The sequence below is a fragment of the Gopherus evgoodei genome, chromosome 6, assembly GCF_007399415.2.
Source record: "Gopherus evgoodei ecotype Sinaloan lineage chromosome 6, rGopEvg1_v1.p, whole genome shotgun sequence".
Lineage (NCBI taxonomy): Eukaryota > Metazoa > Chordata > Testudines > Testudinidae > Gopherus > Gopherus evgoodei.
This window is the reverse complement of record NC_044327.1, coordinates 75,444,367-75,469,637: the sequence shown is the minus strand read 5'-3', so window position 1 is coordinate 75,469,637 and position 25,271 is coordinate 75,444,367. Positions and strand designations below refer to the sequence as shown.

The following is a 25,271-nucleotide window of genomic DNA, read 5'->3' as shown; positions in this document are numbered from 1 at the left end:
GATTGTGTGTGCAGCCAGAATAACTGCATCCATAAACAATACCATAGACATCTATTTGGTCATTTGCATACATAATCTTGCTAATAATGCTATCTAGTTCCTATAGAGAACTTTTCCTCTGTCAATTTCAAAGTGCTTTAGAAAGGAGGACTCAGTATCCCCTTTTTATAGATGGGAAAACTAAGGCATTGAGAGGTGTAGTGACTTGCCCAAGACCACCCAGTATCCCACTAGCAAAGCCAGAAATAGAACATGTCTCATGGGTCCCAGTCCAGAGCTCTAGCCACCAGTTATGCAAACAAAGCTGTATTTACCCAATTATGAAAATCAGGTCCTTCGTCTGCTGTGACTGTACTTTTAACATCCTGCATTAAGCATTCTCTGCATCTGATGTTTAGGTTATTTTGTTTGGCTTGTTATAATTGAAATTATTTCTTCTTATTGATCCAGAGCCCTCATTCCATCTTTCTCATGTTGTTTACATTTTTCAAAAGCCTACTTATTGCTTAGAGTTGGGATTTTAAAAAGGAGTCTGAGGGAGTTAACAGCCAAATGGAAGCTGAGTGCCTAACTTTCATAGGCTCTCTTGTAATATTAATAGTAATGCAGGTTGGGATTTGCATGACCTTTTATTTTTTGCCAGGTTTAATGTCAGTTGTATATAGATGCTCTCTCCATGATGGTCTGACTCTTTTAGAACTCTGTTATCATAGCATTCCTTCTCAGATCTGAACCTTAGAGTTCAGAAAATGAGATACTAGCACCTGAATCCTCTAAGCTTAATTACCAGCTTAGATCTGATAGCACTGCCACCACCCAAAAATATAGTGTTTTGGGGCACTCTGACATCCCCAACCTTCCCTGGGGACCCCAAGAACCCAGATCTATTGGGTTCTTAAAACAAGGAGAAATAAACCATTCCCCCCACCTTCCCCCTCTCAGAATTTCCCTCCCTGGGCTATCCTGAGAGATACTGATCTAACCTCTAAATCACCATACAGAGAAGCATCTCCCTTCCCTTCCACCAAGAGGCAAACAGATTCAAGGAAAACAAAGAGAGATTCTATCTCTCCCCCTCCCGTCTCCCCCACACCTGTCCCGGTGAGTATCCCAATCCCCTGGAATAACACAAGGGAAACAAGGAAGAAAAAATCAATCAGGTCTCAAAAAAAAAAGAAATCTTTTAATAAAAGAAAGGAAAAAGTAAAGAATTATCTCTGTAACTTCAAGATGTAAATCTTACAGGGTCCTATAGCTTACAGATACCAGAAAGAGACTTTCCCCCCAGTACCAATACAAATCAGAATATTCCCAGCAACTACACATATAAAAGTTAACCAGCCAGATCCACAATTGCAAATAGAGTAAAAACAATCAAAAAGCCTAAACCTCCTGTTTTTACTTACTATATGAAAAGAAACTTAGAGAGCCTGTAGTAATGTCTGGTCTCTCTCAGACCCTTCGAGAGAAGAACACACAACACACAAAGAACACACACAAAAGTTTCCCTCCACCCAAATTTAAAAGTATCTTGTCTTCTGATTGGTCTTCTGGTCAGGTGTCCAGTTCCCTGCTTGTAACCCTTTACAGGTACAAGAGACAGTAACCCTTAACAATCTGCTTATGACATCTGTCTTGCACATTACAGAACAGAATTAAAACTGACTTTGCCTTCTGCATGCCAGAAAAATCAACATTTTAAAAGTTATTGGACCAATTTATAAGCAGGAGCAGCTCTCTCAACTTCCACAGAGTTGTGTGTACTTACACCACATATAAATTTGACTCACCCTGCCTAGAGTTTTTTCCAGTAGCTCTTGCCCTCACAAGCCATTTACAACAAATAATTCCATAATCTCTAGATTGTAGATGCTTTGTACTTCATATTATTCTTGGCTTGTTTCCCAGGGTTTGGACCAAAAAAGCTGCTGACCAAGTAAACAATTCAACAAGCTGTGTAAGAAAGTAATCCTGCTGTCTCTCTAGACATATGTTCACCTTCTTGGTTATTATGTAATTGTTCTCCAAATCAATAATCCCTTTTGATCAAAGTTCTAGCCTACTTACAAGGTCTGTATTATCTACAATGACATGTCCTGTTCCACTTTATCTAAATGCTCTGGAGATCTATCACAATATCCAAGAATCATCAGAGTAGCTTTACTGTCATCTTTTATTTAAACACTTTCAATCACATCCACCAAAATCTCTTTTCAGACTTTTATCTAGCAACAATGTTGATGCTCCTTCTCCTGTTTTACTCTGTCTAGTCCTTAGGAAAATAGTTTATTCAAACATTTAAAATGCAGTTGATTTCCTTACTCAACTTTTATAACAATATTAATATTACATTGCATTGTAGTGTCCTTAAAAGTTCTATTTCAACTATCTTATTATAAGTACTTTTAGCATTTGAATAGAAAAATCCTCCTATAGGGCCAGCTGCTGCAGCCTACAGAGAGGTTGTGGAAGTGCTCTACAGCAGTGAAATCAGCATGAATATTCTGCACAACGGAGGGCACCAACTGTGAAGATGTGGTGCAGGAACATTCTGCTTCCCTTTCATGCTGTGGAGCAGAGTCTGGTGTGGTTCTCTCCAGGCTGTTATGCAGGTGCATTGGCCAATTCTCTCACGCTGAAAGATGTGCACAGAAGTGGTAGATGTGACTCTATCTGAACATCTTAACAGAATGCCTAACTTGTATTAAATAATAGATTCTAGAAAGAGAAACAGCACTTTAAACTGCTTTAAAAGTAAAGTTGGTTAAATATTATTCAGTCATTCCTTTATTCAACAAATGTTGTTGTCAAATAATTTGCCCATTTTGAATCACCACACAGATTTTGGTGAATGCAGCTGGGAGAGTTAAAATAGATGGTATACCAGTATACTTCTGTCAGTAACAGCACTAAAACTGCTGTTCCTTAGCATCTGCTTCCAACCTAGGTACACTAGTGTCACAAGCTAGAACATCAGTTGCAGCAATGTATCAAATCTGTTCCTAGGCATTTGTTTCTAATGCAAACACAGCTGCACCTGGACTCCAAATTAGCCCATGGGCATACATTTTAGAACTCATTTATCTCTATAATTGTTGGATTATTTCATTGTATAAAACACAGAGGACCCAGTTCTACATGTTGTAGAGCTTCCTCTGTTTCCATTGCATCAATGGAAGTTCTGTGATTTACAAGAGATGTTCAGCATATCAGCCCTGTGCTTCACAGTTGCAAATTAAGAGCAAATGCTGACAGCCTTCAACTTCGGTTAACTTCAATTATTGCAAAAAAGAAATTATTTCCCTAGACAACCAGCACTGGAAGCAGGGCTGGTATCAGGGTTATTGTATTAATGTTTGTCTAGCCCAGCCTATCCTGCCACCAGTCAGGATGCTATCAGGGGACATGGGGCAATATAATTGTGGCATGTTGAGGCTAGCAATTGTTTTCAACTGCAAAAATAACATTATTATTCTACTATTGATACTCTTCATGTTTTGTAGTTAACCTCTTTTTTGATTCTAGATGTGATGCGAGCATTGCAAAGCTATCTGGAGACATAAATATCATCAGGCACGAGATACAGAGGCTAGAGAAAGAGATTGGTGTCGTCCGCTCTACCTCAGAAAGTTATGCTAATAATTTAGAAATGAAGGTGAGCAGATGAACACATAATGAAAAAAGAAGATATTTTGGCTGTAAAATATGCATATAAATTATCTTCTCTCCTTACAACTGCTGACCAATGTTAATGGAGGATGTGATATTGACATTGGTTTATTTACTTGTTTTAACAAGCACTTTTTCAATCCAATAACATTATACAATAGCATGGATGGGAGTGTACACACACTAAGGAGTAATGCAAACTAAACAATGCAATCCTGAGATGTGGGGGATCATTAAATGATAAAAAAAAGTCCCATTACAATTTTCTAATACTATTTCATTACACCTTAGACCCTCGGGCCCCTTCTTGTTTTAAAATGCATCTTGAAATTCCAGATCCAAGGACTCTGAAGTTGGAAAATACCACAGGAAACCAGGATTTTATTCTTTAGTTTCAGCTTCAGAAAGTAGCTGGGACAGATCTAGTTGCTTAAGTGCATCACTAATTAGCCATGCAAATTTTGGAACCATTCCAAATTTCTCTTGAACTTGTCATTCTTGGGGTAAAACTTTCACTTTTGTCAGTCACTTTTTCTGCTCAAGTATTTTTTTTTGTGGTGTATACATGTATATAGCATGGATGTACTGATATTTTCATAGCCAACAGGAAAAATTGTGCTGTATAGTATTCCTAGCATTTGGTCTCTCCTGTGAGAGACTAGCATCCTCAACTCCCTTTGCCTTCAATACAAATACAGGCTGATCAGCATCATGTGGGTTTGAACACATAAATAGTATCTTTACACAGGGGTGTCATGGTATAATCCCCCACGCTGAACCTTAGCATCCAAAAGATGGGGTACCAGCATGAATTCCTCTAAACTCAATTACCAGCTTAGAACCTGTAGCGCTGCCACCAACCAGGAATTCCAGTGTCTGGTACACTCTGGTCCCCACAAAACCTTGCCCGGGGACCCCCAAGACCCAGACCCTCTGGATCTTAACACAAGGAAAGTAAACCCTTTCCCTCACCGTTGTCTCTCCCAGGCTTCCCCTCCCTGGGTTACCCTGGAAGATCACTGTGATTCAAACTCCTTGAATCACAAAACAGAGAGGACAATTCACCTTCCTCCCTCCTTCTCTTTCCCCCTCCCAGACTCTTCCTGAGAGAAAGTAATTCTAGCACAGAGAGAAATCAGACTCTCTCTCCCTCTTCCCTCCTTTCTCCCCACCAATTCCCTGGTGAATCCAGACCCCGTCCCCTGGGGTCTCACCAGTATAAAAAAAACAATCAGGTTCTTAAACAAGAAAAGCTTTTAATTAAAGAAGGAAAAACAGTGAAAATTATCTCTGTAAATTTAAAAAAAATGGAATAGGTACAGGGTCTTTCAGCTATAGACACTGGGCACACCCTCCCAGCCTAAGTATACAAGTACAAGTTAAAATATTTTCAGCAAAATACCAATTTGAACTCCTTTCAGCCAAATACACATTTGCAAATAAAGAAAACAAACATAAGCCTAACTCGCTCTATCTACCTAGTACTCACTAGTCTGAACTTATAAGAGCCTGTATTGGAGAGATTGGAGAGAAACCTGGTTGCACGTCTGCTCCCTCTGTGCCCCCAGAGTGAACAACAACCAAAATCTAACAGCACACACAAAACTTCCCTCTCTCAAGATTTGAAAGTATCCTGTCCTCTGATTGGTCCTCTAGTCAGGTGACAGCCAGGCTCACTGTTCTTGTTAACCCTTTCCAGGCAAAGAGATATGAAGCACTTCTGTTCTATTAACTTTTCTTATCTGTTTATGACAAGGGGTAATTTGGCTCTTACCAAGTAATAACTGTTGGTCCCTCCTTCCACCCCAGTGAGTACCCACCGTATTCATTAGAGGTTGCTATTTAGATTAAATATGCTATACCTTAGTCTTTAATTTCCTTATTTAAAATAGTCAATTCACTGCATTCTGTATGCATGTGCTTCTATGTAAGACAAGCTTCCATTAATTTCATACAGTGCAAATATCAGCTTCATCTGCTCCAAGACAGAATTACCCATGGCAGTTCTGATGAACGTATTTTAACTGTATTATAAGACACTGTTTGGAAATCTCTTTCAATACATGTAAAAACATCCTGCCTCCCTACCAAATGAAAAGCAGAACAGGTGTGTGCTAAAATCACATGAAGCAGCATACAAATGTATATAAAAACCAAGTCAGCCACTTTATATAGAGACATTAAGCAGAAAATGGAACAACAGTGTCCGCTGAAGAGAAAACATTTCTTCTCACAGAATGACCCTAAACAGAATGCAGAAGAACAGAGTCCGAATGCAAGTTAATCTGTTGATCAGAAAACTATATTGGAAAACTATAGTAAAGAACAGAATTATCACACAACATAGATGAACACCATTTGTTGGGGAAGAGTCAATATGGTTTTTGTAAAGGGAAATCATGCCTCACCAATCTACTATAATTCTTTTGGGCGTTGGGGGTCAACAAGCATGTGAACAGGGGTGAGCCAGTGGATAGAGAGTACTTAGCTTTTCAGAAAGCTTTTGACAAGCTCTTAAGCAAAGTAAGCTATCACGGGATAAGAGGGGGACGTCCTCTCATGGATCAGTACTTAAAAGATAGGAAACAAAGGGTAGGAATAAATGGTCAGTATTCAGAATGGATAGAAGTAAATGGTGGTGTCTCCCAGGGGTCTGTACTGGGGAAAATACTGTTCAACATATTCATAAATGATCTGGAAAAAGGCATAAACAGCAAGGGGCAAAATTTGCAGATAATACAAAACTACTCAAGATACTATGATATAGGAGGGTCAGGAAGCAGTGAGAGAGTGGAAGAGGGGAGATATATTAGCCCTAGGCTAATTAAGGTATGGTTCCCTGTAGACTAGAGAGAGTTGCTACAGGTTAATTGGAGCACCTGCAGTCAATTAAGGCTCCGTCAGGAACCTAATAAAACCCCTGCTTCAGGCAGTCAGGGTGTGTGAAGAAGGAGAGAGACCTAGAGTTTGTAGGGAGGTGTTGTGAAGACTTGAAAAAACAGAAAACTGAAGGAAGGGAGATCCTGTTCCAGCATCAAGGACTAAGGGTAAGAAAGCTGCAGGGGTTGAGAGGGGCTGGGTCTTGGGCTCAGAGTGAGGAGCAAAATCAGACCTTCTCCTCTATTACCTTCCTGAGCCAAGTGAGGTCCTTGATCCCCCAAGAGCAGGGGAAAGGGGTGGGGTCTTAGCCTCCTGCCAAGAAAAGCCTGGGACCCACCATACTAACATTGGCCATTCTGTCACAATAGTTAAGTCCAAAGCAGACTGTGAAGAGTTTGAGGGATCTCACAAAACAGTCACTGGGCAACAAAGTGGCAGATGAAATTTGATGTTGATAAATGCAAAGTAATGCACATTGGAAAACATAATCCTAGCTAGACATATGCAATGATGGGGTCTTAATTAGCTGTTAACACTCAAGAAAGAGATCTTTGAATTATTTGGGATAGTTCTCTGAAAACATCCACTCAATGTGCAGCGGCAGTCAAAAAAGTTAACAATGTTGGGAATCATTGAGAAAGGGACCAATAAGAAGACAGAAAATATCATATTGTCTCTATATAAATCCATGGTATGCCCACATCTTGAATACTGTGTGCGCATGTGGTTGCCCCATCTCAAAAAAGATATATTGGAAAAGGTTCAGAAAAGGGCAACAAAAATTAACAACAAAAAGCTTCCATAGGAAGAGAGATTAATAAGACTGGGACTCTTCAGCATGGAAAAGAAACAGCTAAGGGGTACATGATAGAGGTCCATGAAATCATGACTGGTGTGGAAAAAGTAAATAAGTAACTGTTATTTGCTCCCTCTCAAGAACTAGGGGCCACCAAATGAAATTAATAGGCAGAAGGCTTAAAACAAAAGGAAGCATTTCTTCATACAACACACAATCTGTGGAACTCTCTGCCAGGGGAGGTTGTGAAGGCCAAGACTATAACAGGGTTCAAAAAAGAACTAGATAAATTCATGGAGGATAGATCCATCAATGGCTATTGGCCAGCCTGGACAGGGATGTGAAACTATGCTCTGAAGTGTCCCAAGCCTTTGTTTTCCAGAAGCTGGGAATAGGTGACAGGGTATGGGTCACTTGATGATTACTTGTTCTGTTCATTCCCTCTGGCATTGACTGCTGTCAGAAGACAGGATACTGGCTAGATGGACCATTGGTCTGACCCAGTATGGCTGCTGTTCTGTTCAGAGAACAATGTAAACACTGTGGGTGTGATTTGCCCCATCTTTACTCACCTTAAGTAGTCCTGTGGATTTCAGTGAGACTACTCCTATGGATTAAGGTACTAACAGTAAATAATAGTGGCAGAATTGGGCTCTGTATAGTTTAGGATTACATTTGCCATATACAGTTTTCTAATTGCCAAAGGGATAATAATTTCCTAGTAGATGACTTTTAGCTCATGATTAAAGTCTTGCATGAACTTCAAAAAAGCCTTTACATTAGGGCCTAATTAAATTAATCTGCCAAGTGTACTGAACATAACCAACCTCTTGGTATTGCAAATTTTCTCAGATTTGGGCTCCCAATTTAGGTAGACCTGGATTCTGTACATAAAACCATCATTTAGCACCAAGTATTTGGAATGCTACAAAGAATGCTACCAGTGAATCATCATGGGTTGTAAATAGACTTGGGAGCTAAGATAAGTGGCCGTATATAAGAATTTTACCTTATAAAGGGCTCAGTCCCCATTGACATCAATGGGAGTTAAATGGTGGTCAGCATCTTGCAGAATCAGGTTCAAAGAGAACAGGGTATACAGCCAGAAGTTTGACTGTTAGCCTTTAGCATTCAGTGAAATTAATTCTGGAAAAAGCACTTTCCATTGCACACCCACCTTAAGTTTGGGCTGATTTCCCAGCTCCTGTAGCAATAATGTGTAGTTAATGTAAGTGCTGATAGTTTGGCTCATGAAAATGTTCTCTGTTGAATTCTCATCAGGTAATGCGGCTATTAGACAAGCTTGAGACTTCCAACTCTGAGCAAAGCTCTCATTTAAGGACAGTCCAGGGGGATCAACACCATGAATTGCAACTTCTGGATTTCAAGTAGGTGATGGAAAGTTTTTTTAATTATAATAATGCACTCCGAATGCTTTAGTCTGGCATGAAACAGCAAAACAAACCGATTGATTTATATACATTCAAAAATGCTGAGGCAAGACATACACAATAGTCATAATTTAAAAATATAGAATTGAAGAACATTCATTTTACAACTAATCCAACTGAAGAGACACTAAATGCCACCCCAGAAGAAACAACAAATACAAAAGCCAATGAAGCTTACGATACTTAAAGACAGGCTTTGAATACTTCTGTTCAATTTACCATAACATTTATGGCTGACTTGAAGCCTGGCTAGTGCGGCAGCATAGGAGCATACAGGGAATCAAGGTACTCCCCTCATACCCTGCACTGGCTACCCATGCCACCCACGCAATGGGAAGGGAAGCAGGTAGTCAGGAAGGGTGAGGAATAGGTGGAACTCTAGGTCTGGCAGGCAGTGTAGCTATGCCAGGGCATCAGGAAATATATGCTGGTCATGATCACTTGCACCTAGGCAACCACCAATTTTTAGTGGAGTGAACAATTCATCTTTCTCCATCAGAATGAGGTCTACTTTACAATTACCTCCACCTTGGTTACAATACTTTGTGTTAGAAACATTATCACACTTTTTTTTTCTACATTTTATAAAAAGATGTTTAAGGAGCTGTTCACCCTGCGTTTGTGTGGTTCAGTGGTAACAGAACCTCATCCAGTAGCCCTGTCACAGCTCCAGATGAGCTCTCCCTCCTGGATACTCACTAGACTGCTCTGAGGGGATCCAAATGCTGAATCCCTCCAGACTCTGAACAGAGCCCAGGCACTGCCCCAGCTTGAGATGTCTAGGGTCACACTCACAGTGAGGATACCTTGCTTAACAGCCTTTCTGAGAACTGAGAGCCTGCAGTCCCACTGAGCTGCCCAGCCCAGTGTCTGCTCTAGCTACAGGGAAACTAGGCAGCTGCCTAGGGTGTCATGGCAGCCAGGCCAAACCTGAACGCTACTGCAACCCCGTGCACCAGGTCACAACGCCACTCACTCACATTTTACCCAGCTGGCCGCTTCCCATATCATGATGGAGGAACACCGGGCCAAACCTGAGTGAGTGGCACTGCGTCCTGGCAGTTGGCTTCCCCACTTCTACTACAATCACTGGAAGGCTCCCCATGCTCCCCACCAAGAAAGTCCAACATGCCTTTTCTAGGAGGTGGTGGGAGTCACACTGAAGTTTTGCCTAGAAGGGCAGATTGTCTTGAGCAGCCTCTGCCCAATCCCTGTTACCAGTGGTGACACCTCTAGTTCCCCTATAACTTAAAGCACACCCGCTAAGTTTACAGTTTACCTCTTCAAGGGGTATGTGATAGATGTATACACAACAGACACTTTGCACAGAAGTCTAAAATACATTTGCTCTTTACTTAGTAGCATGAGAAATTTAAAGATCTAGACAAAAAATAATAAACCCTACACGCTCCCCGCACACAATCCCTCACTCAGTTTCTTCACCACTCTGGACCATTCTTTGAGCTGGGGCCAAGGTCCTCTGGGAGACCCAAGACCCTTCCCCTGCAGAGGCATGACTTATCTGAACCTTAGTGCATCTCTCTCATTTGCTCACTCTGCAGGCCAGCTTGTTTTGATCTTGGTTGGTCTCACAGATAAATTGCCCCCTCAACCCACTAAAAAAGCACACCCATTTCTTCTCCTTGGTCCTGCTCAAAGCTTCCTGTGTGACTCTGAGAGTCCCCCCACACACACGTGTCCTTTTCAAAATCGTTGCCATCTTTCTCTTTGTCCTGTCTGGGAATTTTCTCCTCTTTCTCCTTCACCAGCCCCCTGCAGAGAGATAGGATAAGACAGGTTCTGCAAGGCTTGAGCTAACCTATTGTCTCAAGATGGTTCCACCTGAACAGGCAGCTAGCAATTTCTCACACCTGTGTACCTGGTCAGGGAAGGATGTGACACAGCCCATGTCAGCAAGCGTGGGAGACAGATGCACTTAGAGGTATTCAAAAATACAGTAATTTCATAAGAACAACTTCATATCCTCAACCAGAATTCATAACTTGTGCAGGCAAATTCCCCATCTTGTGATTTATCAGTTAGCACATTGATCTGTATGTATAACAGATCCTGCCCTTCCGAATTGTCAATAATTCTAAAGCATGTAATGGTATCTTTAACATAGAATGCCATTCTCCTCCACCCTCTTCTGCCCACTCTTTCCTAAATATGAGCTTTAGCATTCCAGTCAAGTGACTCACCCCCTCACTTTTCAGTAATACCAATTATATGTCCCCTCCTGACTCCCTTTAAATTACTCAGGTTGACCACTGTGCTCTACTATCTGCATGATATCAATACACTCAGTGTATTTTTTCAGGCCCAAGTATAAACATTTCCAGGAAATGCACTTAATATAAATTTGTTTGCCAAGTGGTGTTGCTTACCTCCTTGATTACAATTTGCATTTCAGTGGTACCTAGGGACCCCAATGATATGCTAGGTACTATACAACACAATGAAAATACAGTCTCTCGCTCAAAGAGCTAACAGTAAAACAAGAGATAACAGGTGGATACAACACACAGTGGGGAAGCACAAAGAAATAGTTAGACTAGTGAAATTGATAAGTATGAGCAGAAATGGTCACAGCATGCCAACTACCCACGCATTGTTGAAGTGTTTTTTTTATAGGCATCATGCAGAGGGGGCTTGGGAGGAGGCCAATGAGGTGGCTTAGTGTTGCTTACAGGGATCTTTTATGCAGGAGGGATGGCAAAGGTGGAAATGTGAAGATGCTTTTTGAAAACATAACAAATGGATGATGAAGACTGGTATAGTGGAGGGAGTGGGTGTCTCAATAGTAATATAAAAGATGATGGGTAAGGCAGGAATAGACCATGACGGGCCTTAAAGCAGAGAAAAGTAGTTTGTGTTAAGAAAAGGGAGCCAGTGGAGGGATGCAAAGAGATGTTGCGATGAAACAATGAGCCAGGAAAATGATATTTGCAGCAGTGTTTTGAATAGCTATAAGTAGGCAAGACTGCAGGATTATGAGGAAACTTACTGCTCTTAAGTGGGCAGAGGAAACGAATGAACTGATTCTGTGGTCCCTCACCACTCCTTTCTGCAAGAATATTCATCCCTGATATTTATCACTGACTATGGGGAAAAGTGCTTGTGAGAGCCCCTTGTTAAAATACCTGTAATACAGGACTGTTATGTTTTTCTTGATAAATGGGGGGCTCTTTTTTCCAGATAGTTGGTCCATAGCCATGATGCTAGAGAAACCCATGTTGATTACAAAAGTTATAAATAAAAATTGCTCAAATTTTCATTCTTGAACTTTCAGAACAATCTCTTGCAATTGCTTTTTGTTTGTTTAACAATAATGAAAAATGACCCAATGCATTATTTTATATCATTCTTGATAAGGTATGAGCTACAGGCAAGAACTGCTGTCAAATTCCATGTATAGCAAGTCATTTACTATTGCTCTCTTCTTATTTTCAGAATCTGTTACCATTATTTCTACCATATAATACTGTATCTGTAGCATTGTGTTTAAAAAAAAAAAAGCTTAATTTTTTTTTAGGATGATATTTGTACTTTATTAGAATTACAAGTAAATGTGCCTTTCACGAATGCTTAGTTATAAGCTTCTGTTTTATATTTTGACTGAGGCACAAAGATGCCCAGCTGGCTTGCCCCAAAGCTGTGCACTTACTCAGTAATACCATTCAAATTAGAATTCCAGGAGTCAATGTTTACAGGAGAACAAATATGTCAAAATTAGCATAGAAAATAATATTTTCTAACACTTTAAGGTCAGATCACCCACAAAATCTTGGAAATTTACATTTATAACTGAAACTTGGTCCTAATATCATCTCTGTAATATGTCTCACAATGTACATTATATCACATGTTGCAGCATAAAGAGAACAGTCTAAATCACACAGCCCTCTCTACCTAGACACTGTTCACAGCTCTGATTTCTGAGCTGTTGTGAGCCTCAATCCCACCCGGGCCTGCTCTCTATTCCCAGGATCCTATATTTTGATCACTCTACAATGTAAGACCGTTCTCTTTGTGCAAGACCCCTCCTCCTTTGTCTGCTTTCTGGACTTTATTCTGTGTCTTTTGGGAGACTTCCAGACTTCCATCTGCCCCCAAGGCAAACTGGTCTCCTTGTAATCTCTCAAGCTTCTATTCTGTCTTTTCATGTTTCCATTTCCAACTCATCCCTGACTTTGCTGCTCTTCCTGGTGCGAACAATATAGGGTATGCTCAGCCTGTTACTGTAGTGATCCCGTTGGATCCCTGGTACGACCAGAAATGGATGGAACCAATCCATTTCAAGAGTAAATTTGATTGGAATGGGAAAATAAACTATTATGCACATTCACTTCTCCAATCTTCTCCCCTAGATGACAGCGTGCATCAGAACTAAGCCAGCCGGATGTGTTAAAAACAAATTACTCAAGTGACTAAGATTTCACATAACATTGACTAAAACTTAAGTTTATTACTAAATGATTAATCCTTCTTAATATTAGGGTGAATAGTCTTTTAAATGACCTCCGGGATCAAATTCAGGACCAACGAAAGTGGACAGAAACCCAGCTGAGGCGATCTGAACAAGAGCAAGCCTACAATACAAATCAATTTCTTAATGCAGTAAAGGAGAGACTGGTAAGATGTTTTATAATCAGAGACTGATAAAATTAGTATAGATTTCTAGACCTCCCATGACTAATTACAAGAGAAACCCCAAACATTTTTGATTCCAAGATGCAAAGCCAAAAAAAAAAAATCCAAAACAAACTGCTAAACCCTTAAGCCCCAGAAGCACAACTCTGTCAGTAAAATGACTGAAGAATGGAAATCGACTGGTAATGCAATATAAAATATTTTGTCTCTGGTGTCCATTCAAATCCAGCTCATAGTGATACCAGATGAAATTAATGGACAGCAGTTTGAAACAAATAAGGGGAAGAAATTCTTCACACAGCGCACAGTCAGCTTGTGGAACTCCTTGCCTGAGGAGGTTGGGAAGGCTAGGACTATAACAGCATTTAAAAGAGAACTGGATAAATTCATGGAGGTTAAGTCCATTAATGGCTGTTAGTCAGGATGCGTAAGGAATGGTGTCCCTAGCCTCTGTTTGTCAGAGGGTGGAGATGGATGACAGGAGAGATCACTTGATCATTACCTGTTAGGTTCACTCCTTCTGGGGCACCTGCCATTGGCCACAGTCAGTAGACAGGATACTGGGCTAGATGGACCTTTGGTCTGACCCAGTACAACTGTTCTTATGTTATGTTCTTATGTGGTACTGACCAAAAGCTACCATCTGATGACGGCTTAATGGTCTATGTGCTTGGTGGTTTAAGTCTATTTTCCATTGGACGTTTGTTCACATCACAAAAACCACCACCACATTTGGCATCCTCAGACATTCTCATCAGAGAAACTAAGGACCAAATGGCCAAGGGCATTCTACACAAGTGGTACCTGACAGCCAGAGCTGAGACGCATGGCTGGAGCAGAATGGAGAAGCTCATGCTGTTTCCATCCATGCTGAACCTGTGCTATGAATAAACGGAGGACTCCAGCTATCTCATACTTGCTCCTTCAATAAGGACCATATTCAGACAAACCATTTTAGAAAACTAAACACATTGCTTCCTCCCTATCATCTTAGGAATAGCTGAAGAACTTTGGTATTTAAAGCGTCAAAATGATTTGGTAAAACAAACAAGTTCTTCTACCTGAAGTCTAGAAAAATATTTTTCCTGAAATCACCCTTTCAGCAGAGCCCCCAGAAGACAAGAGGCAAGGGGGAGGAAACACGGTAAATAAAACTGAAGAATGCAGGGAGGATGAAAGGAGTGAGAAACTGAAAGGGAGAGAAAGGGGTGCAGACTGAGGAGACTGAAAGATGAGCAAAGAGAGAGAACAGATGCAGATAAGAGAAGGCTTGCAGGAGTGATAGTAGAAGCCCTGGTAATGCAGTGCTCAACAAATCAATTTTTCATTTTGTGTAATATTTGGGGTCAGTACGTTCAAAATGTCTACCAAGATATATAATAGACAATGTCCTTCTATGAACTGGAATATTCACCTGAGAACAAAATGCAGTACATTTTATTTAGCTCTTCCTTTTAACTCTGGATTCTGTGCACCCTCAGCATGGACTGAGACATAGTTCACCCAACCATACCAGTACTCTCCTGTCAATGGTAAACTGCCCATAGTTCAAAGTACCAAAATTCACATCCTGAATTTATACACTTTTACTTTGAGTTCAGGCACCAAAGGTCTAGAGCCACTTTGATTGTGTAAGGCACTGAAGCATTCTTAAGTATAAGTGCTTAGCTTCAGAAAAATCCCTGTTCTCAGCATCAGGAAATGAAGGTTTATTTTGTTAGACTGATGAATCAAACTTCTAGCATAACATCCTTCCAGCTGCATTAAGGATTCTTTCTTTGCATCCCAACAATAGTTCTGGAGAGAATGCAATATATTTAGCAAACTTCTTCCTTTGGTTCTTACAAACACAAGTCTCAAGGACCTCTAGTGCATATTTAAAATCACATAGACGATTTATAGGATGCACAAAATTTGTTTATACAGAATTTCATAAACATGTTTCAGTTCAGAACCTACATCTTACCAAATGTAAAATTTCATAGGAATAAGGGCTGTCAAGCAATTAAAAAAAATTATCACAATTAATCGTGCAATTAATTGCACTGTTAAACAATAAAATAATTACTATTTATATAAATATTTTGGATGTTTTCCACATTTTCAAATATATTGACTTCAATTACAACATAATACAAACTGTACAGTGCTCACTTTATATTTTTATTATAAATATTTGCACTGTAAAAATGTTTCAATTCACTTAATACAAGAACTGTAATGCAATCTCTTTATCATGAAATTTGAACTTACAAATGTAGAATTATGCATAAAAAATAAAAGCACTCAGGAAAAAAAAATGTAAAACTTTAGAGCGTACAAGTCGACTCAGACTTATTACTTGTTCAGCCAATCGCACAGACAAATAAGTTTGGTTACAATTTGCAGGAGAATTCTTTCCACTTCTTGTTTACAATGTCACCTGAAAGTGAGAACAGGCATTCACGTGGCATTGTTGTAGCTGGAGCTGCAAGCTATTTATGTGCCAGATGTGCTAAAGATTCATATGTCCCTTCGTGCTTTAACCATCATTCCAGAGGACATGTCCATGTTGAAGACGGGTTCTGCTTGATAATGATTCAGAGCAGTGCAGAGCGATGCATGTTCATTTTCATCTTCTGAGTCAGATGCTACTAGCAGAACGTTGATTTTCTTTCTTGGTGGTTAGGGTTCTGTAGTTTCTGCATTGGAGTGTTGCTCTTTTAAGACTACTGAAAGCATGTTCCACATCTCGTCCCCCTCAGATTTTGGAAGGCACTTCAGATTCTTAAACCTTGGGTCAAGTGCAGCAGCTGTCTTTAGAAATCATACAAACCTTCTTTGTATTTGGTCAAATCTGCAGTGAAAATGTTCTTAAAATGAACAACATGCTGGGTCATCATCCGAGACTGCTATAACATGAAATAGAGGGCAGAATTCACGTAAAACAGAGCAGAAGACATACAATTCTCCCCGAAGGAGTTCAGTCATAAGTTTAATTAATGCATTATATTTTTAATGAGCATGGAAGCATGTCCTCTGGAATGGTGGCCAAAATATGAAGGAGCATATGAATGTTTAGCATATCTGCCATGTAAATATCTTGCAATGCTGGCTACAAAAGTGCCATGTGAATGTCTGTTCTCACTTTCAGGTGACATTGTAAATAAGAAGAAGGCAGCATTATCTCCCGTAAATGTAAACAAATGTGTTTGTCTTAGCAATTGGCTGAACAAGAAGTAGGACTTGGTGGACTTGTAGGCACTAGCAGTTTGCATTGTTTTGAGTGCAGTTATGTAACCAAAAAAAAAATCGACATTTTGTAAGTTGTACTTTCACAATAAAGAGATTGCACTATAGTACTTGTCGGAGGTTAATTGAAAAATACTGTTCTTTTCTTTATCACTTTTACAGTGCAAATATTTGTAATAAATATAATAAAGTGAGCACTGTACACTTGTATTCCATGTTGTAATTGAAATAAATATATTGAAAATGTAGAAAAACATCCAAAATATTGAATAAATTTCAAGTGGTATTCTGTTAACAGTGCAATTAAAACTACGATTAATCATAATTAATTTTTTAATTGCAATTAATTTTTTTGAGTTAATCATGAGAGTTAACTGCAACTAAGCAACAGCCCTAATAGGAACAATTGGGAATTGATACTTGAGTAATACATTTTAATTAGTTCTTTTAAAGCCTGGAAAGCTTTTTTGGCCTTTTGATAAATACACTACATCCTGCTGCAGGGTTCAATATCAAATACGTTATGATTCTCAGCAGCAGCAGCAGGTATGAGCTTGTGTGTGCAATAGAGAAGACACTGAAAATACTTCCAGCCCTATAAAACACAGCAGCTTTGAGGTATTATTTGCTGCCTCTGATACTAGGTTTTTCATGGGTGTTTTGCAGACAAGACACCAATATGCAGCGCTATTTTCTCTGTAGAGAGAGATTGTATTAAAGTTGTGCCAAAACATACAGTGTTAGCATTAGCTGAGCTTGCAGCACTATTTTTTGACTAGAAGAAATAAAGCAGAGCATATTTACATACACACTTATTTTGGAGTAGCCAAACTGTCCACTGGTTATTACTGCTGCTTCATGAAAACACAGCTGGAAATGCAGTTGTCTGGGTCGGACTTAGAGGAATCTTCAAAGCAGAACCTCAACAGCAGTGTATATGGGAAGATGGAGCATTCAAAGCTACTCACTAAAGTTCAGAGCGTATCTTTGTGGGGGTACTTGACACCAATCAGGATCAGGCTGTAACTGCAAAGCCAACCGTTACATCCTGTTGTCCAGGTGCTGCACATTTTAAAACAGAGAGGATACAATTGCTTACTCTTCACTCATGTGACATACAGAAGCTGTATGAACTTGAGCACAAATTAGGCTCGAAGTTTACATGCTATAGGATGGAACTATTTAATGAGTGCACAACAGCCATAGATTATTCTGGGAGATGACTCACTTCATCAGCCACCTGTATATAATTTCAATATTTGTACATGCAAAGAGATTGTTTAAACCAATACACTAAACTCTAGTTAGTTTTCAACAACACTACTATGTCTGTAAACATTTTAATTTAGAGGCAAATCCTGCCACTGCCTCTCCAGCCTTGCAGGGTCCCCTGGCAGCAGAAACATGGCCTTCTGCCGTGTAAGACCAGGGGGTGCTGACTATAGTGTGACACAGAGCTCTGAGCTACAAGGGCTCCCTGTACTGCAGTGTGCAGAGCAAGAGGGAGGTGGCAGAAGGCAGCCACAAAACCCCTCCCTTCAAAGCCTTCAAAGGCTAAGGCAGCCAGTAAGCTTGTATATGGGAAAGGATTTCTCTCCAGCCCCTAATTGTACATCTACTTCAACTGTAGCCTGGCTATTCATGCTAGGCACTCGTCTCTGGATTTGCTAGGAAGCTTTGTGTAAGAAAAGCACATTAACAGAAAGCTTCACTGGAGTGTGAATTGTTTCTAATAATTTATTCCAAGGTGAAACATGGACTAAATCACTGTTTTTTTAAAAATGCCCTGCACCAGCCTCCATTCCACACTCTCTCACCCCCTGAATTTTGGGGAGGGAGGTGATGGGGAGAGTTGGAGGACATCCTGCAAGGGTATAAGGCTCCAGCAGCATTTATTTAGTTAATATAATGCCTTACAGTCTACACCGCTATTTATACTCATGTTCGGTGGGAGTGCAGTGTAAGTACTCTGTAGACTGCCGTTAAGTGTAGCCCTAGTCTTATTGACTTTTGGATTTATGTGACATTCACATGATATCTATTTAAAAGGAAGCAGCGGAAAAGAAACTGGAAGAAAACGTGCACCTCTCGCTAAAGCTAGAGAGTACCAATAAACCACAGCAATATGAAATTGTGCTGAGCCAGGTGAAAAAATATGAAAATAAACTGCATGCAAGAATTACTAGATTTGAAAGACAGATCTGGAATGAGCTGGAGGAAATCCAGAATGAATATAGATCAGGTAAGAAGGATTTATTTGTTATATTTGTACAGGATTCTAACATGCTTTCTTAGAAAGTGCTTCCTAGTCAAATGGGAACAATATCAAAACATGCCTTTCTTCCTCAGTCCCATATAACTATTTTTCAAATAGTTTTTCCTCACTGCCTGTCACTGCTGACAGACATTATATTATCCACCACAATCCAGTACTCCAGTTTCCTTTTCCCATGGTGACTTTCCTTTAGTAGCTTGTATCCTGAACCTGGTTTCCAAACTCAGCCTTAGGGACTGCATCTAATGGTGAGAATCCTTTCTTCCACCATCAGCTAATCAAGAGATTGCAGCCTTTCCATTTGCACAAGAACCTTGTTACTGAGATCTTTGCTTGATGATGTGTCGCTGTGTATATTTTCACCTAAGGTAGCAGAGAACAAGGTCATTCTGAAGTTTCAACTTGCTACGAAGAGTGGCATAATACAAATCTGTACACTGATATTTAGATTAAACAGGCAGACACACACATACCTTTTGATTGTGTTCTATGATGAATGCTAGTGACATCCAACAGTGTACTTGCAGACCAAATTCTAACCTAGTCGTGTTCTACCAAGAACATCACAGATTTGGACTTGGCTATCTTAAAGACCATGCTACCATCCACAATGTGGCAAGACAGGATCTAGAAGGATGATGCAATTAGAAAATTCCTGAATTTAAAAATGCAAATGCTGGAGGATGAGCATTCTTAGCAGCAAGTCCTTGGTTGCTGAACTTTGTGTCAGAGATAATCAGGCTAAGCCCTAATCCAGCCACATTCAGATCAAAATGCCCCAACCCAGCTTTTCTGTAAACACTTCCCCAGTAACTCTTACTTTTCTAACTATCTGGTGGGGACGACAAGAAATAAGAAGAGCAAGAAGGAGAATGGGTATGGAGAAATGCAAGAAGAAAGAGCACTTTCTTTATAATTTTTATGCTGTCCCAATAGCTGCTGTTGGTGCTTATACAGCGTATAAGCTGAGATATCTTGGAAATGTCTGAAATATGAGCGAGATCTGTTTGGATTTTTTATAACTTTAAATACTCTGCAATTACTTGCTTAAATCACATCTGAAGAGTTGCATTGATCAAATGAACTCCCTATTAAACAACAGTTTCAAAACAAAAAAGAAAGTGACAATCTGACATGTTGCCAAGTAGACACTTTATTTTTAAGAGGACAGTTAGCTGGAAACTATGGTTAAGATGTTAATTAGCAAGAAAATCAAACATCTGTTCTGACAACTTTGGCAAACATCAGTTAGTTTGCAATTTGAGAAATCCTGTAATTTGCAAACAGGGATGGATAAATCTTCTAACTGTTCAAAACCTTCCAGTCTCTGGTTAGACACATTACAATTAAACATTGTTGATTTTTAAAAAAGCTAGTATGCTTGTAAGTTTCTGTTTCAGAAATGATGGAACCTATCAACTCTAACCTCTTTCTTTATATACTTACTTAGGTACATATAAGGCCCTCGTAACAGTAGTATCTGAGCTCCCCCTTTTCCTGTCTCAGAAATGCATGTATGATTTCTGTCAAAACTATCTGTCTTTTTATTCTTAGGGAAACCATATAGTGTATTCTAAAGTAGTGACTACTTCCAAAACTAGCTCTCCTTCAGAATTGTTTTCAGTGTTGGATTTCTTGGCATGAACTCCACTACCTGCAGAGGACACACCAAAGATAAAAGTTTAGCATCCAGTTGCTTAAAATGAAATAATTGTATGTATCCCAACCTGAACTATATTCACTGTCTGACATTGCCATCTATTAGCAGATGATGAATTGTCTGAGTCAGACACCAGCCCTAAAGCAACCCTGTCTGTGATGGAGCACACCCCTATCCCAATCAGAAGAAGGCTAACAAGCTCCTCTGGGCTCAATCCTTATCAAATAGACATGGCTGCACAGCCTTCTGTGCAAGTTGGAGAAATCAAGCTTAAAAAGGAGAGCTGGTCTAGGGTGACTAGATGGTCTGATTTTATAGGGACAGTCCCAATATTTGGGGCTTTTTCTTATATAGGCTCCTATTGCACCCCACCCCCCCATCCTCATTTCTCACACTTGCTATCTGGTCACTCTAAGCTGGTCACAGGAAGGGGTGGCAACCAGAAGGGAAGGAGCTGAAAGGGAAACAGCTGACAAACTTCTACTCTCCCAAGACTTACCACAACCCCAAAAGACTATAGAAAGAGGGAAAGGGCTTTGAAGCTGCCTGACAGTGAACCCTGAGAAAGGCTATGCCTCCTTTACAGTGTTGCTGGCTAAACTATCGGATTAGGTTCCACATCTGCAATTGATAGCACGTGGGATGACTGCGGCAGAGGCACCTAGCTCCCTTGACTTTAAGGGGGGGGGCCCTGTGCAAGTGCAGGGATCTCCTGACATGCTGTCACTTGCAGTAGCAATGCTCCCAGGGGTATGTAAATGTGATTAGAGAATTTCATGGGTCCAGAAGTAATGATAATAGAGTTACAAATTAATTATCGGATAAACAGTGTATTAGTCATGCTTTTAACAGTGAAACTGCACAGCTGGAGAAAGGTAACTTCAATAACAAGCAGGACTTCATTTTTGTTAAGTTTTTGGACATGATATAGAATTCAATTTTCACACCCAATAAATGTGATGCAAGTTCTGGTATTATTGCTATAATTTGGGAGCACTGCCAGTATGTTTGAGGCTGCCCAGTACACAGGAGGACATGATTCCAATAACAAGGAGGTTATCATTTAAAATGCTAAAGCATCTCCATGACATGCAATAAAACAGATTAGATAGTTAGAATGGCTTTAATGGGTTTTAGATTAAATAGTAGCTAATTACTGCAGGGTTGCATAAAAGCCTTTGACCATCATTTAACTAAATATACCTATTTTTACACCAGGATTTCAGTCCATTCATGAAGCTCTCAACTCACTCCAACAAATACAGACGACAAAACTGAAACTAGAAAAAAAGAAATTCCAGAAAGACATTAAAAAAATACGATGCAAGGTATCTGAACTTCAGGAAGAATAAAGCTTTTCCAACATTTGCAGTTGTTCTCTCAACCTAACAGGACTGTTGACTTAAAGACTGAAACAAAGAAAAATCTCATGTCTCTATAGCATGTTACTGCTATCCTTAAATCATATTTTATAGTAGAGCCTTCATAATCTAATGCAACACTAAAGAAAATCAGTTTTGGTGATTTTGTCTTGTTTTAATATGTTGAAGCAAGGTCAGTGGGGCAAGAAAATAAATATTAAGGACTGACAAATTTGAAAAGGATATTTCACAAAAAATTAGCTCTTATCTGGGGATTTTTAGGATCCACCTGTCCATGTAACTCCCTGAAATTCTTAAGCATAACAAGCCCACTTCTGGTCTGAAATATGCTGGATTTACACTGGTGCAACTAAAATCAAAATTAGGCCTAGTAAATTCTCCCAGTACTGTTCTATGCACATACATTAAGCCTATTAATATTAAATGCTAATTGACGGAAGAATAGCAATCCTCACCTCAGTCTCTCTAGAATATAGCAGAACATTTACTGAATGTAACTTGGGTTGGAGAAAAAGAGAAGTTGAGTCATTCTATGCAGCTAAGGAAACTGGTGCAAGTGATAGATCAAAGGCAAGATAATGATAATTTTTGCATTAAAAGAAATATGGTATCTATTTCCAAGGTGCTTTTCTGGTTCTTGGAAAAAGGTGATGGTTATACCTAGGTTCTTGATTATTAAAGTGGGTAAAATAAAATCTTAAATACATTTTTATCTGCTTCATCTTTTAAAAAAAGAAACAACCCTGAAATAAATTTCTCTGGTAATTCAGGATCCAGGATTCTAAGGCACTAGTACACACTAAATTCCAGTCCCACTGACATCAGAGACAGTTTTGCCAGGGTTTGCTGGGGAGGGGAGGGAGAATGACTACAATGCAGTTGTGGTAGATATTCCGTCCCACAACTGATAAATTCATTGTCTCTGAGCCTCTCTCCAGCAAATCAAATGGGACAGAACTCAGATAATCCTAGTGGCTCTGGTTTTCCATGTTTGTCTAGGACAGCACACATGGAAAAAAAGTTTCTCAGGCAGGGGCCCGGCATAGCCTCTTTAACAGCGTGGTTGATGAAGGGGCCTCAGTACAAATATACTTTTCTTGCTGCAAGGAAACCTTCCTTTTCTATGGTATATGCAAAACACTAGAATCACAACAGGAAATAGTGTAAAAACAAAAATAGTGCCCAATGTCAAATGCATTCCTTCTGTGTTTCAGTTTTGGTAAGTTTGACTCATGTTGGGCCTTGCAGGTAGCACTCTTATGAGACAGGTGTCTGCATTTAACACTGTTCGCTGCTCCCATCTTGGCAACCCTTTAAGATCACATCACTCTGTGTGTCACACATTTTCAGGGAACAGCAGAAAATCTATAGTGCCACGTGGAATCCTAATATACTTCTACAGACCCTTACCCAGCTGTCTTCTGAACTCATCCTATAGGTCTTATGTTATTCCCTGCCTATGAAGGTGACACTACTAGGTGCCACAATGTTACTTGTATCAGCCATGAAATTATGGCAAAATATAGGGCCACTGAGGAATTTATTCCAAAGTAGCACATTATGTCACAGATGTTTGGATGGATCCAGAGCATCCTACACAGAACCTAAACCTGACACAGGGGGAAGACCATGGCTGCAGGTGTGCAGACTTGCTCCTTTGTACTCTGGCATGAAGGCAGGCATAATCTTGTCCAAAGTATTGATTTGCATTGTTACACTGCAAGTTTGAGACATAATTTAGAATTAAAATCTCATGTGAAATAAATGTGCTATACAAGCTTCAGTATTGCTATTGTTGATTGGGCAGTCGTCGTGCAAAAAGACATGATCACAACCTTCTAGTCACATTTTCCTCATGATCAAATTTATACTCATCTTCGCATCCTGCCAAAGGTTCTTGGCTGTTCACAGCTCTTCCACATTGGTTGGCTTTGTGGAAGGCATATTAGTCTGGCCAGATGGCAAGGCAGGTAACAGAATTCAAGGCCCAATCTTGGAAGTTCACATCCAATAAAAATGTAGGACTGGGCCTTATGCTTTTAAAAAAAGCAACAGTTTGGGCTAAAATATTATTTTTACATGGCATTAAACCAAAAGATAGATTCCAGAGCTATTGTCAGCTCAAAGTATTTTGGAGTGTCAGATAAGCATAACCCCATTTGCAGAACAAGTGGAGATATTTGTTACTATTGTTTCTTGACAATCAAAACTGCTTTTATTGGTTATAAGGCTGTTCCTTTCCGTCACAGATGCTTCGCTTTCATTTAAACTATACAGAATACCAAAAAACATTAGATCAGTGTGCTGGTCATGTTTTGTGATTTAATTTTGTGTGAAAGAATTTTCTTATTCAAAAATTGTATTTGGTGAAAGTATTTTTGAGGGGTGGTATGCTTACCACCTCTGAAAAGGAGAGTCACAGAGATGGTATATACAGACTTTAAAAAAAAATTCTCATGAACTGATTTTATTTTGTATGTATATGAGGGAGTTTAAGTATCATGGATGATATCCTGGCTCCATTGAAGTTAATGGGAGTTTTGTCTTTGACATCACCAGGACCAGGATTTCACCCTATTTCTGCTTTAAAGTATGCACCTCTAGATGGCAAACCTGCCTAGGACTGAGAAGACCTGTTTTTTTCATTCACGCCAAGTCACTTCATCATTATGGCTGTTTCTCCATCTGTAAAATGAGGGTTCTGCTTGCCTTCATTTGTAAAAACAGCAAAGAGTCCTGTGGCACATTATAGACTAACAGACATATAGGAGCATGAGCTTGTGTGGGTGAATACCCACTTCATAGGATGCATGTAGTGGAAATTTCCAGAGGCAGGTATAAATATGCAAACGAGAATCAGGCTACAGATAACGAGGTTAGTTCAATCAGGGAGGATGACACCCTCTTCCAGCAGCTAAGTCAAATAAATAAGCTTTCGTGGGTGAATACCCACTTCATTAGACACATGATATATGTGTCTGACGAAGTGGGTATTCACCCACAAAAGCTCATGCTCCAATACATCTGTCAATCTATAAGGTGCCACAGGACTCTCTGTTGCTTTTTACAGATTCAGCTAACACAGCTACCTCTCTGGTACTAGACTGGAGACATATATTCTCTTATTCCCCGACCCCGACATTAGAATACACATGGTCTTTAGATTTACTGGGTATGTGAAGGAAGGTCTAACATTCAACTCAGAAGCATTTCTCTGTATGTTTGCCTGTAATGTGATAAAACTGAAAGGAAGGGAAAGGAAGAGCCTCTCAGG

The 25,271-nt window shown here is 39.7% G+C and overlaps 1 protein-coding gene across 1 annotated transcript in view; it reads left to right on the top strand.

Annotated features, from left to right (window-relative positions):
• Positions 1-23,080, top strand: part of FAM81B (family with sequence similarity 81 member B) — a 59,970-nt gene extending 36,890 nt beyond the window's left edge. Inside the window, exons 5-9 of the mRNA XM_030567730.1 lie at positions 3,526-3,655; positions 8,627-8,733; positions 13,296-13,431; positions 18,730-18,922; positions 21,834-23,080. Coding sequence (XP_030423590.1) covers positions 3,526-3,655; positions 8,627-8,733; positions 13,296-13,431; positions 18,730-18,922; positions 21,834-21,967 — 700 coding nt within the window. The 3' untranslated portion in view covers positions 21,968-23,080. The remainder of the gene's footprint in view (positions 1-3,525; positions 3,656-8,626; positions 8,734-13,295; positions 13,432-18,729; positions 18,923-21,833) is intronic.
• Positions 23,081-25,271: the final 2,191 nt, after the last annotated feature.